This window comes from Saccostrea cucullata, unplaced genomic scaffold, assembly GCF_032062105.1.
Source record: "Saccostrea cucullata isolate Sc308-1 unplaced genomic scaffold, CSIRO_AGI_Scuc_v1 ctg4864, whole genome shotgun sequence".
Taxonomy (NCBI): Eukaryota; Metazoa; Mollusca; class Bivalvia; order Ostreida; family Ostreidae; genus Saccostrea; species Saccostrea cuccullata.
In genome coordinates this window covers 24,814-43,061 of record NW_026930852.1, presented here as the reverse complement: position 1 = coordinate 43,061, position 18,248 = coordinate 24,814, and the positions used below count along the sequence as shown (strand labels likewise).

Below are 18,248 nucleotides of genomic sequence, written 5' to 3'. Positions count from 1 at the left end.
TATTGATAATTAAATAACACATGCAGTAGCATCATTTGAAAATGTTTGCTTTCTCTAGACTTATGAGAAAACTGCATTGCTAAGTGTACCTTCGTGTAGTGGATTAGCAGTTGTTAAAAACAAATGAAAAGAAGATATTGAAGTTGTAATAAATGAGTTGATAAAATTTCAGAATGAATAAATTAATAATCTAAACGTAAAACTTATCAAATGGCTAAATCTTGTATTGATTTGCTCTTTGGTATACTGACTCCTCCATGGCACCTGAACACCTTTTATGTTTTAGCTTTAAAATTCTTTGGATATTTGTCATTGAAGACAAAAAATTGAATTTCTAACTAAATTATACTTTAAATTTACTTTAATCATAATTTCTACAACGCTTAAGATGCGTATACGACTTTCGATTAAGCATGCTTATAAGCGTCTGAGATATTTATATAATTTCGTTTTATATAAAATACCGTTGATCCCTCTGTCAACTTGGTCACCATGACGATCACCCGGATGTTTTCTTGCCAAATCATTTCCCAGAAATCTTGTACTGTGTTTTTCCTTGGTCCTTAACAAAAATAAAATAGACAAATAACTATTCAATGGAATTTGCCTCATAAAACCCTTTTAGTTTAATGGTTAAGGCTACATATTCGCCTTTTCTTTAACAAAATGATATTCATGATATTACCATCTATTATTTTAGTAAGTCTTGTATCCATTATTATTTATTTTTTATAGCCATTTCGGTTTCGATTGAAAATATAGTCAGTCTCCTTCTGTACATTTTGAAATTTTAAAGATGGATTTGGGTACATAAATACGAAGCATAAATGTCTGTCCTTTAAACTCCATAAATTTTAGTAATGCGAAACATTTTTCTGCTTTGAATTGGTCATTCATGTAAATGTGCGCTATTTTTTTTTGAATTTTGCCCTCTTGATATTAAATCTTGATAAAAAACCAAATACATCTTCGATTTATTTTTACGCAATTATTCTTAAGTAAGAGAATTGTTAACTTTTGATCGATGGGGCGCATTTTGCATATATATGTATAGATATGCTTATAATTATTACATTGAAGATAGCGTGGGGGTTAACAATTTTTCAGGTTAATTTTTTTGGATAAATCATTTTAGATTGTTGGCTTCTCTCAAGCAAATTTAACTCCCAAATGAAAAATGAAGATAGTGAACAGTATGATTGAGCTAACATAATATAATCATATGGCATTTTTCTATAAGGCCTGACTCCGGTTTTGCATGAGGATTTTTTCCAAAGGGAAGTAGTTTTAAAGCTGGTCGACTTTCAAATAGAAAATAGTACGTATACAAATATGATATTTTTCTCTGCTGTCTATAAGCTGCATATTAGTTTATATGTGTAACTGATATATACTCTTCAAAAAAAGAAACGCATAGTAGAATTCTAGTGACACATTGAACATGAAGATTATTTTTTAAAATGATGCATTGATAAAACAGAAATGTGGTAAGCAACAGAATACTATCTAAATGTCATAATTACGCAACAATTTTAAAATTATAGTCAGTTTAAGACCATTAAAGATCAATATCTGGTATGCCCCCCGCAGACACAAATGATCGCCACAAACGGCATCTAATGGAAGCAAATGTGTGTAATAAAAACTGTATAGGAATGCTCTCGTACTCCAAATGTAGAACTTTGGTCAACTGTTACAGAGTCTGGGGATGCGATTGTCTTTGGCAAATCATGTCAATCCATTTTGTCCAATGCTGCTTAATTTGGATTAAATCTAGCGATTTAGATAAATGTGGCTGAAACAGGTTGTTGTTTCTTTGCAAGAATAGGTGTGTCAAACGCGCCATTTGTGGCTGTGTATCGGGAGATTGCAATACGGCTCTAGGATGCTGCAAACTTGAATGGGTATGTGTAGGTAGAACATGGTTTGAGTACCTTTTTCCATCAAAGTCCATTGAATTCGAACCAAATCAATTTTACTTTCTTATAATACCGTTTTCCATATCATTACACCACCACTACCAACTTTTTTAACGTCCTAGAGGAAGTTATCTGTCTAACATTCATTACAAAGCATTAGCACTCTTAAACTTATAAGAGGCTTTCAGATAAACATTCTGGACTAGTAAGTTAACCAAAATGTTCAGCACTGTTGCTGTGGTCATACTCTATTGATCTGAGATCTTTGAAGTCGATATTTGGGGTGTTGTGGGGTCGGAACAATGGCATGAATAATCCTCTTGCAATAATTCATAGTCAATTGAAAACGGTCTTGTTAGATGATCTGTGCAGTTCAGGGATAGCTAATGCTTTAGATGACGTCCTTGCATTACATTCATGCAATTTACGTAATCCTCGGAAGTGATGCTGTGCTGCTGATGTCACACGTAGTCTACCATATTTTTGCGAACGTTGGGTGTTCGATGTTAATGGTTTATGTTTTATAGGTTAGATATGGTCTGTGTGTAACATTAAAACCTCTTGCAATTGTAGATTGAGGTACCCCTGCTTAAAGGCGCCCATTTTCCTTTTTGTTCTATGCAACACTCAGATGCAGCATTTTTTGGAAGCTTCATTTTTCAGATGAATCCAGATTTAAAATATCGAGAACCCCCGCTTTTGATAGCCTCTTTGTACCTGAAGAAATTGCATCGGAATTCAACAAATGAAAATTGAGATCAAAATTTTTGGATAAATTTTGCAAAATCAGGTCTTTTTGTCTGTGAGACTTGTAGAATAGCTGTAAAGTTAACATTTGCATTAATTTTAAAAATCATGCATTTTACTCGAATACATCGTATCCATACAAAAATAAAAGGTATTACAAAACTGTCATACATTTTTCAGGGCATTGTTCCTACTATGCGTTTCTTTTTTTGAAGAGTATATTACGAAAGACGGATAAAATGAAATTAATCTTAGACAGTCATTTCTTAAAGAATCTGTGGCATTAAAGCATTGTACTGAATAAATTACCTTGTGTAGCAATATATCGCCTTTTCCCTTCTACATCCTGCAAAACGTGTATTGATACATAATATATAAATATATTCAAACACAATTATATATAACTTATCGTTCTATTTTATAAATCCGAGTACCCTTACCACTTTACTATCCATAAACAAGTCGAAATAATCGATTTTATAAAGTCACCCTCTTAAATGAATTTTGAAAAAAATAGGTTTTCCATCACGTAACTTTCAAAAATAATTATAAAATGATGAACGTTATTGCATTTATCTTTATGCGAATAATTCATTAAACGCTCAACAGGCACATTAAAGTGTCCTTATCTATCTTTTAAAGGAGGTATAACTTTGCAGTCCGAAGAAAAGGAAAGAACCACTTTACCAGCTTGCACAAATTGTAATTTTTTCTGAATATAAATTGTAGCAACTTCTTCACATGTATCAAAGAGATATAATATTTTTTGTTGAATACGTGTTACAGTTGTACTACTTTTTGGTGTAAATTGTTTGATAAAAAACGAAGTCACATACATTAAGTAACAATTTTTATAATTAGTAAATATATGTAAGTACCTTAATGTAATTTGCATTGATGTAGTCGTTATCTGGAGAAACATTCAATACCACACGTGAATGGTCATCTTTAAAAAGAAGAAAACATAAAATTTTTATTAATTAACTTTGTCTCTGCGTTCTTTAATCATACATGTATTGCTTTGTTAGTATGTTTTTTAAAGACCGAAATTTGTAATTTTAAAACAAAAAATTGTTTAAAAAATGTTAATGTAAAAATTTTATTTGTCATTGTTACTATTGAAATATCATTTTGATAAATATTGCGATTATCATATATCTCGATATTCAAAATAGCCAGAAAAGTGTCAGTGAATAAGAGACGGATAGAAAAGTGCTAGAAACATTCTTGAAGAAAAAAAATTTTGTGAAAGGATAATTAAAAAAAACACTCTTCTCATTTTTTTTTTATTTGATAGAGACAGAATTTTGTAGACTCTGAATTATTTTAATGCAAAACTTACCTGGTTTTTAAAAAAAAAAACTATCAACACATCAGAGTTGAACAGTATTATATGAGACATAAACTTACACGGAAATGTAGTCTTGTATCGGTTTTTCGGCATGTTTTGTTGAAGTTTAGCCACGGAACATGGAATGTGTTGCTGTTCTCCGTACGGTATTCCCTACAATAAATACAAAGATGCAGCCAAACATTTCTAACACCCTTGGTATATTCATAAGAAAAAGGCCGAGTTCTAAAGCACAAGGTTACATGTATAAGAGTTTCCGTTTATCTACTTCTGAAATGTTAAATTTACAAAAGAGGATATATATCTTAAATTATATTTATGAAATTAAAAGCAGTATTTTAATTGTAAACACATGTCAAATTGATTATTTTACAAAAGGATCCTTTCAGACGTTGCCTATTCAAATGTTTTTAAAAAAAGATTTAGAATGTTAGAAAAACACATACATATTAATGGCATTAAAAATCAATCAATATTAAAAATCATTTTTGAAATGAAAGTCCTTTCTACGGAATTTCACATGCCACGGGGAAATTCGAATCTGAAAAAAACTATCTGAAAATCCAATTTCTAATAATAATAATTAAACATGTTCAAATTCCCTTTTTATAACTTAATGAAATTTATAATATTTATTTTATCTAATGCGTTTAATTTGTGAAAATATCGATAATTTTTTTTTCTAAAAATCCATGAATTAAATTACATCTAAAATAGACATCAAGTTGCCTTAATCATTACAGAAAACAATCGTTTTTTTAAGAATCAAACATTCCAATGGATTTCATTTACCTTAAATTCTTCTGTGAATTTCTTATTTTCTTCCATCGAGAACATTTTGATTATTTTTCCAAGGTCAGCTATTTTGATAAGTGTTTTCATTTGACCATTATCTGTGACAATGTACTCAATATCATCTGTGCCCTCTATAGGAACAGCATTCTCAGTTTTATTTGTGTTGTCATCAATATTGTTTTCTTGAAAAACTGAAATGAAAGCTTTATAAAATATATCTATCGAATTCAAAGCAATCGTTACTGTTAAGTGATGTTATGTACATGTAACAAAATGTCATACCCGTCGAGCAATACAGAGAATGATCACAACATTGCTGAATGTTTAAAATTCTTTACTTGCCGCTTCGATGTAATTTTTCAAAATTTTCTCTCTTTTTTTACTGTAACTTTTTCTAACGTAGGCCGACAATGCAACCTGATCTACATGATCTTTTTTTTAAAATAAGTAAATATAAATTGAATTTGACAATAAAGTTAATATATATCACCGTTGTTAGATGTCCCTTTTCTCTCTTGTAAGTCTATGTCACCCTCCTTTTTCCGTCTTGCTTTCCTAGAAAATGTTTATGCGTTCTGTCAGTTGGAATTATTATATACAAAGCGCTGTGAAAAATGCAGAAAAAATATCTACGGTAATAACAAAAGAGAGATTATAATTATTCACGTACTTTGCTAGAACAACTGCTAAAACAATGACTATAATGACCAGTATTAACAAGAAAGCGCCTACTCCTGCAGCAGCTGCCGTGGATTCCTGAGCCTGCACTTCCGCAACTGAATTGTAACTTCAAATTAATGTCAACGTAATACAAATATATATAAATACATTTTTTGTGCACTCCATTTACGTTTCGCGTCTTGTGGCCAGTCCTTCTAAGGAGATCCAAATTTAAACTAAATTCCTGTAGTTGTAAAAAGTCGTAGCAGAGAAACCTCCGTTCTCAATGGTCATGATGCCCCTTTCAAAAATATGAGGTGACGTTCCAATATGGGGGTAAATAACAAAAAGGGCATTTAGCAACCAAAAAACCCCATACTTTTTTGATTTTAATTTTCTCCTTATACATGTTTATATTGTGGACAAAACAAAGGCTTTTTAACCCATCTAGTATTTTCCTAAAAATAATTCAAAATTTACAAACAACACAATTACATCAGGCAATTACATTCTATACAAACAGCATGACTTCATCAAGAAAACATTTGAAATAAGTACATTAAAGCAAAAAGCAGTGTTTGGATTTCATCAACCTTGTTATGCAAGATATAAAGGTTTAACAATGTTGCTATAAAAAGCAAATTCCCATGAGGCATTTCTAACACCGTTTAATAAACTAAATTCAATTATATAAAGATGGAAATTTATCATATCTTTAAGTAATAAACGTACATATATGTACAGTCAAACTTGTCTTAGCGGCCACTCGCGGTGAGCGGCCACTTTCAGTTCCCCCCGACGACTTTTACTATATATTTTAACTGGAATAAATGGCCACCTGTGTAACGCGGCCAGCGGCCACTCAAATCCTCCCCCAACATCCTTATTGACACTGTAATAGGCGGCCATTTCGTCACTTGTTGCGATTTTATCACATCTTTTAACCGTGTTGGCTTGGGTAATTATATCCTTGATAGTCAATTTAACCTATTAATGCAATTAAAGAAATTGCTTTTAGATCCGCTGAACTCTGTGTTTATGAAAAAAAATATTTGTCCTATTAGATCAATTTGTAATTATTATTTTCAAGATCGCCGATTCAAAAATTAAAAGAATTTAATTCCAATTGATACTTTCCTCTAGCTAAAGAAATTCACACCTTTTAAATTTTGATTCCATGTAGAAGCCCTAATTGCTACTCTTGTAAAAACAAAGTGCTTCATATGGCATGATTATCTCGTGAATTTCACTATCAGGAGAGGATCGGTTGGGATTAATCACGCTCCACTGCACTTGACACCTGTATTATGGAATGATTTTCAACTGCGTAAATACATGTCTCTGGTCAACTGGTTAATTTTATTTGTGTGTCTGCATGTTATATAGAAATTCTGACAGCTTTATAAACAATAAATTAATCAGACTTTATAAACTTCAGCAAGTAAGTTAATTACCGATTGATTAAGTTTGGGGGGGGGGGGGGTTACACTGCTGACTATCTTTTTAACATATGTAAGTGAAATTTTTATTGACATATTTTTACTTAAATTCCTATGATTTATTTTATTTACCATTAAACTGTATTTTTTTTCTTTATAAAAAGGATAATAGTCAGGCAATGTATGTATTTCTTCAAATGAAAGATTTTTTAAAATAATTCATGTAACAAAAGCACACTTATGAATGCAAGATGTTTAACTAATAGGAACAGAAACATGCACAAAACCTTAGACATTTCGAATTCTTAAATGTTCTTTTTAAATGAGCTTTAATTATTATATATACACATAAAAAGCTTTTGTGAAATTGAACTATTTAATTATGATTAATTAATTAAACTGTAGTTTATTTATTGACCAGATGTCCTCTTCGAGGGCAAACTGGAATAAGAGGCCACCTGTCTTAAGTGGCCATTTTCCAGACTTCCCAAAGGTGGCCTCTTAAAACAAGTTTGACTGTAATTATTATATTTAGCTTGTGGGATATTTAGAATTTTTTTTTTTTTAAAATGATAGCTAAGAATGGTTTAAGTTCATTTACTTACTTAGTTTCCGTTTTATATTAACATGTGCAAGATATTTAGCGCTGCCCTTTAATTATGGGAAATTGATTTCCACCAAAGGCACTGAAAAGAGTGCATGCTAAAAGTAATACGTAAACATTATACGTTACCAGTAATATTGCAAAATTCTCCGATGTATCCATAATGACAATGATCACATGACCCATTAATCTTATTGCAGACAGAAACACAACCTTCACTACATGTAAAATTGCAACGCAGCCCAAAGGTCCCATTGTAGCATTCTGTTCAAGAATAATAAAACCTGATACAATGTTTTCATACTGTATACATGATTGAACAGATTGTAGGACCTGAAGAATATCGCTCAATTGTGAGGTTAATATATTTATACAGCTTGAGTAGATGGATAAAAAAGATATATACCAGTGTTACATTTCTTCCCATAATATCCAGGTTCACACAGCCCGGGGCAGAATCCATCGATATGATGACAAGATTCGGCACCACCACAGTGTCCACAATTTTCTTTGCAGCCTTTACCATAAAACTTCTTACTACAAGCTTTTATGCAATATGACAGATATAAAGTAGAATTCCATGATATATAATGGTAAAGTAATCGAGTTTTTTTTTCAGAAACATGAGTTTCAAGTATAATTTTTTTCTTTGTATCGGTAATGATGCATAAGTTAATCTTTCTTTTTACAAAAAAAATTTGTCACATTTAAATCCATCTTTTTACATGTACGTAAAAGTTTTTTGTCTTTAATTTCACCACTTTTTTTCTAACCACTTTTTCTTATTATTATTTTGATGTTATCCATTGTAATGTCATAGACTGCTTTAATATAAATAATTTACTTTCATTGCACCGTTCATTAATCCAACCATCTGTACACCCTCGTGGACATGTCCCATCGGCTTTGGTACACGTTGAACCCCCTGCACAGTTTCCACTGCATGTATGTATACAATGATATCCAAAGGTCCCATTATCACATGCTGTATGCAGATGTGTACATAGATTTAAAATAAATATATTTGAAAGAAAAAATTGCCTACAAGTAGGCAATTATGCAAGCAAATATTTTACATTTTTTTCGATATAAATACATTCAATTAAAAAAAAACTCTCATTTCTTTAATTATATGCTATTTTCCTATGCAATTTCCTAATATAAGAAGGTCAGAGGCCACAACTCTCACCTGAGTACATGTACACGGTTATTATGATCCGTCGGTTTCTGATATGTAGATTTTTCCTCCCAATTTTATTTTGTAGAATTTGAAAACGTTGTTAATGCCTAAGGCTTACAAAGGGGGTCATGTTTTGAAAAAAAGGAAGGATGCGTCTACAAAATTATGACGTTGTTGGTCCTGAGAAGATGTTTGAAAAAGATACCTCTCCATCTTAGGGTTTGCTAATTGGAACTAACATCAATCTATACTACTAGGATGCTTCAGTATTATTATGATTTTTATATATGTCTTGTTCCTTATCAAAAAAAGATTGTTTTAAATATTCCTTAAGTTTTCAATTGTAAAATATCGATTTCCTGTTTTACCCCATAAGGTCATCAACCTTGAATCTATACCCCCTGAGGACACTTCCATATCAAACTGACATCATAGTTTCGATGTTTTTTTTTTTATTTTAGAGATTATTCCTAAATACACTGTATTTTGTACAATCCAATATACAATCAAATATACCAAATTTTTGTACAATTTGTTTTATCCAATGGGTCATGATGTTAACAAATATGAATTAACATATGTAGGCAATGAAGCCCTCTCAGAAAAAAAAAATTCTGGACTAGTATATCCTATGAAGATGCTTAAAAGGTGCTTCCAATTTTTCACACTTTCTCTATTATCTCCGTTTGGAAAATAGATTTGTCAATTCCAGTGCTTAAACTTTAGCTTTCTTTTTAAGTTAACTCTTTTTCAAAACAGTCAAAAATGGAAAAAAAGAACCAAAATTTGACAATGAACACTGTTTGATAAGTGATGATAACTTGTACCTTTGGCTCAAGTGAGCAAAAATAAGACAGTAGGTTAGATCAAGGATATTAAAATGACTATTAAATGTGCATTTATTATTGGCAGAATTTACAGAACATTTAACCCGAATGGCTAATTTCTGTTTACCTTGATTACATCTACTTTCTTCTGTATGTTTCCATCCTGGTTCACAGCTCCCGGAAGGACACGAACCATTCACATGGTTACAATATTTATTTTCCGCACAATGTCCACATTTGAGACTGCAGTTCCTTCCATACAAACCTTCCGTGCATGCTACAGTTGAAATGTATTTGATTGATTGTTAAACCATTTTAAGAAATTCCAGGTAATGTACATATAATTCATGGAGGAAATCAATTGTGGACTAATTATTTCTTTAAAAAAAATAGCTAAGCTGTACATGTGTTAAGCAATTTACTTTTAATATTCAGAAGGTATTTGTCTGCATAAACATTTTTCTTTAATTTCAGATCAGAATTCAAGAATCTAATATATATATGCTTATGCTTATTGTATTTTTGTTTCATATACAAGCGTTTCTTAATTTGATCGCTATAGCTCTAGGCATCTGCAAAACCTCATTCCTTTTTTTTATCAAACCTATAAAACAGCCCGAGAAGTATCATCCGACAAACGCACCCGTCAATGATCCCCCATCAGATTGTTCAAGCGTCGATTTAAATGAGCCCACCCTTGACTTAAATAAAACGAAACACAAAAAAAGGTTCTGTGCAACTTTTCCGGATTTTGGTATAGAGAGGCATCTAAAACATTCAATTGTTTTAAATCCATGCTGATTTGGATGACGGATGCTTAACGCACTTTTTGATTAGAAATATCCACTAGTGTTTAACGTTTACCAAAAGACAACGAGTCGGTAATATATTCCTAAGAAAACGGGCACAAAAAAAGGCCGATTAAGTATTGCTTAAGAGCACTTGTACTTTTTGTCTTCACATATTTACTGTATCATATATATGACCTCCTTTGGGTTTGGCCAAAGTGACGAAGTATATGTTTTCACGAAACTTTGCATAGGCTTATGTAAATAATGATTTAACGTATATAATCGTTTAGACGTAACATAAAAAAATATATTGGACACAAGTTTCTAAAACTTTAAAATGTCGTTTCCTTTATAACAACTACACAAAATAATGTTCAAAATTAAAATACCCTGAAACCAATGGTTAATATGATTAACTGTTAATATATGCTTTGCATGTACGCATTTGATTTGATGTGGGTGCAAATGTAAAAAGTAGGATCCTTATCCTAGCTGCAGGAACGTTTTGAATATTCTTTTGAAGCTATTTGTTAATGCTACGATCATTTCATTTGAATGTTTCATTGATTAATCTGTATATTTAATAAAAAACAGAAATCTGTCTTTTGTATTGCATTATCAGTAAACTCAAGAATTCAAGAACTGAATCGAGATATGTCTTTTACATGTTTTAGTATTTGTTCTCGACAATAGCTAAAGTAGAATAAATAGTATGTTCTTCAAATTTGTTTATATGCTAATAACGTAAACACTTGCCTTCATAAGCAATCGCAACATACCCTCATTAAAGTTATCAATATAAAAAACTTTTGGAATAGATAGGGACACTAACCCTCTGTATATTTAATATGTGTATGAATAAGAGGGTACTTTTCTAGAATTGAAATCATTTTCAAAAGAATACCTATTCTTACCTTTTCGGATGCTCTTAATACATTGGAGAAAAAATGTTTTCCTATCTTTGATATTCGTAGAGTAAAAGAGGACATATATATGTGATTGTTCCGAATCAAAAAAAAAAGTTGTGCATGATCAATATAAAAGAAATTTTCAAGTGTTATTGTATTTTAACTTCTCAAAATAAACTTTCTATGTCGAAATAAAATCTTTAAGATGGTTATGGCAACATTTGGATTGACTGGGTCGATTATTACATAAAGTATAACCCTTCTTTTACTAATGATACAAATATATTTACACTCATTACAATGGGGATTTATCCATCCATCTGCACAACCCTCTCGACAAATACCGTCTACTTTGTCGCAAGGAAATCCATCAGCACAGTGTCTACTACATTTGCCTCTACAGTAGTATCCAAAAGTACCGTTTTCACATTCTAAGATGACATATAGAATTAAAAATAAATATTTTATAACAAGATGTTCCTAGCAATACGAAATTGAAAATATTCCTACCTTGATCACATCTCTTTTCTTTTGTATGTTTCCATCCTGGTTCACAATAACCAGTAGGACAGGAGCCTGTCACGTGGTTACATGTGGAGTTGTTTTGACAATGTCCGCAACTACGACTACAATCCATTCCGTACAAACCCGGTTTACATGCTGAAAATTTATAAAAACATCACATATTTATAACAGAACTTATTTTTAGTGAAATCAAAATCGATAAGAGCTGTGAATTGAACAAAAAAACCCTCGATTCGATAGATTATAGGGCGATGTGCGATATATTGATTTGAGTACATGTATATATATCATGTAATGTAAATTAATTGCTATGTAATGCAATGTTGAACTCAGTTATCTTCATAAATTCTTTTCTTGCATACTGAAAAAAAAAAAAATCAGATTTCCACCCCTCCCCTATTTCCTAGAGAGTTATATGATCGCTCTGTGGATCAAAATTTCATTTTTCGACCACTTAATCTTGAAATGAATAAATATAACCAAAATTTAAATAATCCTACTAGTTGTAATTATATCTTACACTTTTTACCTACCTCTTTTCTCCAATGAACAGTGAAAGGATATATCTAAATTGATTTGAAACCACGCACTTACGAAAGCTACTGTACATGGATTTATACAAAAGTGCAACTTTATCAATTTTATATTTCTCAAACAGATGTTATTTAAGAAATAATTTCACTACCTATTTACTTGTAAGAAACCAACCTTTTTCACATTTCTCGCCCTCTGTGCTTTCCCATCCAGGTGCACACTTTCTGTTAGGACAGGAACCTGTCACATGATCACACGCGTTCTCATTGGCACAGTGTCCACAGGTACTACTACAGCCATGACCATAGGTTCCATTCTTGCATTCTGAAAGAGAATGGAGATTTAAGTAATTTTAACAACCATGACCATAATATGTTTTTGTGCTTTCCAAAATAGGTCAAAAAAAGCTTAAGCATTTGTTATTTTTTTCCGTGTGAATCATAATAAAGATATATGTTATTCACGATAAATGCAATAAATTTCTTATTATGCGCTCGTTTATCTCTTGATCAACAGTGTGTCGTTAAATGTTAAAAGAGCTGCATCAAAGATTTATCCCAAACCTTTATCACATTTCGTGTCTTGAGTGCTTTCCCATCCAGGTGCACACTTCCTATTCGGACAGGATCCGTCAATGTGATCACACACTGTATTATTGGCGCAGTGTCCACAGTTTTCTTTACAGTTATGACCATAGGTCCCATTTCTGCATTCTAAAATGCATTTTTATCATTAGAAAAGAAAACAAATATGAAGTTATTTAAGGAATTATTTTGGTAGGAACCCAAGTTTTACTTCACAACCTCGAAGGGAGCATTATACTTTTTTTTAATAAATCGCTTCGCAGTTTATAAAGAGTAAATTGTTCCAACCCAGGTTGTACAGTATAACTTCGGTTGCTATTTAATTCATTTCTTTTAATTTAATTTTCAATCATTAAGTATAGAAAACAAGACAGTTTCTGCCTAGAAAATTCAAAATTTTTATTATTTTAAACGTAGCGTCAAAGGAATTGATTCGTTTTTGTCTTAAGTAGTTGTCGTAGACAACCCAGCTTATACAAAATAGATTCATGTATTATCCAGTTAAATGAAGTGTTGCAACCAAGATTAAATTAGAGTTCTGAAGTTTGAATACGAATGGTAAAACAAATAATGATACTTTTTACACTTGAATTGACGCTGATTTCCAAATTTGCATGCATAAGAGAAAGTAAAAGTTTCTATGTGTACAATAACATACAACTTAAAAATATTTTTGAAATGTTTAAAAGTTAAAAAGAAACCTTTTTCACATTTCCCGCCCTCTGTGTTTTCCCATCCAGGTGCACATTTACTATTAGGACAGGAACCTGTCACATGATTACACGCCGTATTATTGGCACAGTGTCCACAGGTACTACTACAGCCATGACCATAGGTTCCATTCTTGCATTCTGAAAGAGGATGGAGATTTAAGTAATTTTAACAACCATGACAATAATATGTATTTGTGAATTCTAAAATAGGTGAAAAAAAGCTTAAGCATGATTCGACATACAGATGTTATTTTTTTCCGTGTGAATCGTAATAAAGATATATGTTATTCACGATAAATGCAATAACTTTCTTATTATGCACTCGTTTATCTTTTGATCAACAGTGTGTTGTTGAGTGTAAAAAGAGCTGCATCAAAGATTTATCCAAAACCTTTATCACATTTCGTGTCTTGAGTGCTTTTCCATCCAGGTGCACACTTCCTATTCGGACAGGATCCGTCAATGTGATCACACACTGTATTATTGGCGCAGTGTCCACAGTTTCCTTTACAGTCATGACCATAGGTCCCATTCTTGCATTCTAAAATGCATTTTAATTATTAGGAAATGAAGTTATTAACCGAAAATGAAGTTATTAACCGAAAATGAAGTTATTAAAGGGATTGAATTTAATAGCAACCAAAGTTTTACTCTTAGATCTGGGTTGGAGCAGTTTTACGTTTTTTTTCGCTGTTTATAAAGAATTAACTGTCCAATTCTAGGATGAACAGTATATTTGTTTTTTTGTTTTTTTTTTTAATCATTCCTTATAAATAAATTTTTAATCATTAAGAATAAACAACAAAATTCCTTCTTGAAAATAAATGTTTTAAATTGTTTATATGTTGAAAGTAACGTCATGCAGATTGATACGTTTTTGAATTAAGTCATTGTGAGGTAGGTAACCGTAGTTACACGATAAAGATAATTTTTTATTCAATCAAATGATGCGTCCCTGCCAAAAGTAAATTATAAAGCATTTAATTCTGAAGTTTAAAAAAGAAATGTGAAACAAATACTTTTCGGCATTGATTTGATTTCTACTTCCCAATTTGCATGCAGTATAGAAAGCAATAGTTTCTAAGTGAGAAATTACATACAACTTTATTATACTTCTGTTAAAATGTTTCCTATATAAAGTTCAGAAGGTAAAATAGCTATCTTTTATAGTTCACGCAAATCAAAGCTTTACCCCGGGGTATAGTTTTTGCTATCCACCCTCGGAAAATTTTCATGCAATTTTTGCCTCCAATTTTTATTTCCAGCGATAAATCTATTGTCTGATGATGTCAAAATGACTTTAGTAGCATTGTGACGTCATCAGGATTTCAGATTATTCTTGCAGTATTATCTTACCCAAAAAATTCAAACCTCAGAATTTATATTATACATCAGTATAATAAAACGCTTATCCACTGTTTGTTAATGGGATAGCTCTTTTATCAAACCCTTGACAGGAACTATTCCCCTCGGGCAAGCCCTCGGGGAATAGTTCTCTGTCGCGGGTTTGATAAAAGAGCTATCCCACTCACAACCAGTGGATAAGTGTATAATATATTATTTTTGAAAATGTATTCAGTGTTACATGTATAAACAAATATCTCTCAAACAGAATTATTTAAGAAGCGGATTATAAAAAAGCGTAAACTGACCCAAACCATATTATACTCGATAATTTGGCCAAGAATTAAAGTCATTCCTTATAATTTAATTTTAAGATAATTAAACAACCTTGGATGTAAAATTGTGTTGCTTTTTACGAGATTAAATTTACCGTGCAATGATACTTAGAACCGGAGTAACGGAAGGGGTGATAGGATTTGAGGGGAGGTTATAACAGATACATAGATCTAGCAGCCATGACGTTTGTTTATATGAGGTAAGATTGAGTAATTGCTTGACGTTAAAGGTACATTTATTAAATCTGGAAATTTCCATGGATTCCGAGCAATGGAAATGAGGGGATTGCATGGATAAGATGATTAAGCTGGTCGTCAAGGAGGCGTGTCCCCATACCAAACCAGATTATCAAAAATAATTTGCGTTTCTTTTTGGAAATCAAGCAATGAGAGGCGAGAATACAAAAAAATAATTATATCATAATGTGCATTTAACAGACCAACATCAATTATCTCCATAAAAACTTTTTTGCGTACTGAAACTACATGATTTCCATCCATCATCTATTTTCTATAAAACGCCATGATGATCAAAATTTTAATTTTCGACAGATGGGTAAAATTTATCGGTAAAATAGGTTCTTATTATCGAAGTATTCACATGGCTTAAATTTAGATAAACCTACCATTTGCAACTATCCATTACTTCTCTTTTCTTCGATAATCAGTGAAAGGATATATTTTAATTGATAGGAAAGCATGCAATTACGTAGACTCCTGTTCATCGGTTATATGTAAAACTATTAGGTTTATATTTTTCAAACAGATGTTTTTTAAGAAGTAAGTTCATTACTATTCACTTGTTAGAAATCAACCTTTGTCACATTTCCCGCCCGCTGTGCTTTTCCATCCAGGTACACACTTCCTATTCGGACAGGATCCGTCAATGTGATCACACACAATATTATTGGCGCAGTGTCCACAGTTTCCTTTACAGTCATGACCATAGGTCCCATTCTTGCATTCTAAAATGCATTTTAATCATTAGGAGATGAACAAAAAATGAAGTCATTTAAGGGATTAAATTCAATAGCAACCAAATTTTCTTGCATTCAATTGATGTTTTAATCATTTGAAGAAAAAATGAAGTTATGTAAGTAATTTTTTTAACTAAAAAATAAACAACAAGTTTAACAATCTCCTTGTTTTATCTCCTTAGCAACATTGAACCAACTAAGTGTTTTAAAAGCTTAAAAGATTTATCCCAAACCTTTGTCACATTTCCAGTCTTGAGTGCTTTCCCATCCAGGTTCACACTTTCCATTTGGACAGGATCCGTGAACGTGATCACACGCTGTATTATTGGCACAGTGTCCACAAGTAGATTTACAACCATGACCATAAGTTCCATTTGTGCATTTTAAACTACCTTTAAAATAACAAATCATACAGCATGTAGATGAACAACTAATAATAACGTATTCATTTCTGTCTTTATTTTTTTTTAAATTGATGGCATAAGTATTCTTCAAAAAACTATTTTCTACATAATTTAAATGATTATTTGATATATAATATTTTGCTCCTATTTAAGAATACAGAGCAGAATTCTGCTAACATATTGTTCAATAATATCTTTCCCCTTTATGAGCATGCATAGCAGTAAGTTTGAGCTGCCAATTAAAAAAAAATAACTACATCTATATCAACTTTCTAAAGTAACGGGTACAACAAATGTTTTTTTATACCCTCTTTATGTTTGTTATTTCAAAATGTTATTTATTATGAAAAGGACATATCTGCTTCGATATAAATTATAGGTATTATACCAGAATTTGGGAACATATTATGAATGATCTGTTAATGTTCTGCAGAGTTCTCCATCGCTTAAAAGACTTCAGAATAGTATGATACTTTTAAGAATGTTGAAAATTTTAAGCAAGTGACTTCGACCTAACTTTCCGTATCCCGATAATTTTCTCGAGACCAGTGATTACACCCATACAAAGTTAAAAATTGGAAAAAAAGAAAATACCCAATAGGCCTAATACTCTAGACAGATTAGAAAACACGTTCGTCATGCGTCAGTTATTAAGCATAAACAAACTACTTGTAGTGTGTGTCTTGTTCATTTGGACAAAGGTTACTTTTTACAGCTTGAAAAAAACTCAAACCCTTTATAAATCCGTGCAAACAAGTAAATAACGATGCGCTTTAAATTTACAGTGTCTTGTATCGAGATAGCGAGCGAGCGAGAGAGAGAGAGAGAGAGAGAGAGAGAGAGAGAGAGAGAGAGAGAGAGAGAGATTCTTTTTTCTTTAAATAAAATATGGCTAATACCATATCTAAAAAGAAATAAATAAAATATCACTTCAAAGAAAAAACGAATATTCTTAAAATAGACATATGGTAGACAGTTACTTCTTGGATGATGTATTAAATGGTGTTCTTAACTGAATTATCTTGGTCTGCTTTTTTATTATAATTAAATGTAACGGGCCTGAAGCAAGCTATTTCAGTTGGGGGTTGGGGTGGAGTACAACCAAACGTTTTTAGTTCAGGGGCACTGCCAAATAATCTATTTGGGATTATTTTATTGAGGGGGCACACTGGTATACATAGAACATTAGCTACGATTTCTATAATATTACATTGTTTATTTATTGACTTCATTATTGGGAAGGGGGTCCGGCTTATCCCCGACCCTTTAACCCAGTTCCTATATACGACCATGTGTACATGTATATCTGTTTCTATATGTTAATTATGAAATAGGCTGAAAATATGCATTTATGTAGGTTAGTACATTTTTCTTAGTTAAATTCTTTTCTTTGATTTAAAGTAATATTCCACCATTTCATTGTTTGTTAACCATGCATTATTCGTCCGAATATAAAGTTAGAAGATAAACTTTATATTTTTGACCGCACATATGGTAATTTTGACCGAGGGCCAATAGACATTTTAATCTATAACCGAAAGAATGAATCGTTTAAACGTCCACATTTGGCCCCCAGATAATTTACAAAAAATAAGTTTGAAGATTTCCTAC

At 31.6% G+C, this 18,248-nt stretch overlaps 1 protein-coding gene across 1 annotated transcript in view; it reads right to left on the bottom strand.

Annotated features, from left to right (window-relative positions):
* Positions 1-407: 407 nt before the first annotated feature.
* LOC134230324 (multiple epidermal growth factor-like domains protein 6) overlaps positions 408-18,248 on the bottom strand; it is a 39,255-nt gene continuing 21,414 nt past the window's right edge. The window contains exons 9-27 of the mRNA XM_062712091.1: positions 16,467-16,625; positions 16,072-16,221; positions 13,969-14,118; positions 13,566-13,715; positions 12,844-12,993; positions 12,455-12,604; positions 11,732-11,881; positions 11,512-11,652; positions 9,650-9,799; positions 8,360-8,500; positions 7,922-8,059; positions 7,645-7,779; positions 5,483-5,588; positions 5,303-5,367; positions 4,810-5,003; positions 4,077-4,170; positions 3,545-3,612; positions 2,976-3,012; positions 408-562 (exon numbers count right to left, since the gene is read on the bottom strand). Coding sequence (XP_062568075.1) covers positions 408-562; positions 2,976-3,012; positions 3,545-3,612; positions 4,077-4,170; positions 4,810-5,003; positions 5,303-5,367; positions 5,483-5,588; positions 7,645-7,779; positions 7,922-8,059; positions 8,360-8,500; positions 9,650-9,799; positions 11,512-11,652; positions 11,732-11,881; positions 12,455-12,604; positions 12,844-12,993; positions 13,566-13,715; positions 13,969-14,118; positions 16,072-16,221; positions 16,467-16,625 — 2,483 coding nt within the window. The remainder of the gene's footprint in view (positions 563-2,975; positions 3,013-3,544; positions 3,613-4,076; positions 4,171-4,809; positions 5,004-5,302; positions 5,368-5,482; positions 5,589-7,644; positions 7,780-7,921; positions 8,060-8,359; positions 8,501-9,649; positions 9,800-11,511; positions 11,653-11,731; positions 11,882-12,454; positions 12,605-12,843; positions 12,994-13,565; positions 13,716-13,968; positions 14,119-16,071; positions 16,222-16,466; positions 16,626-18,248) is intronic.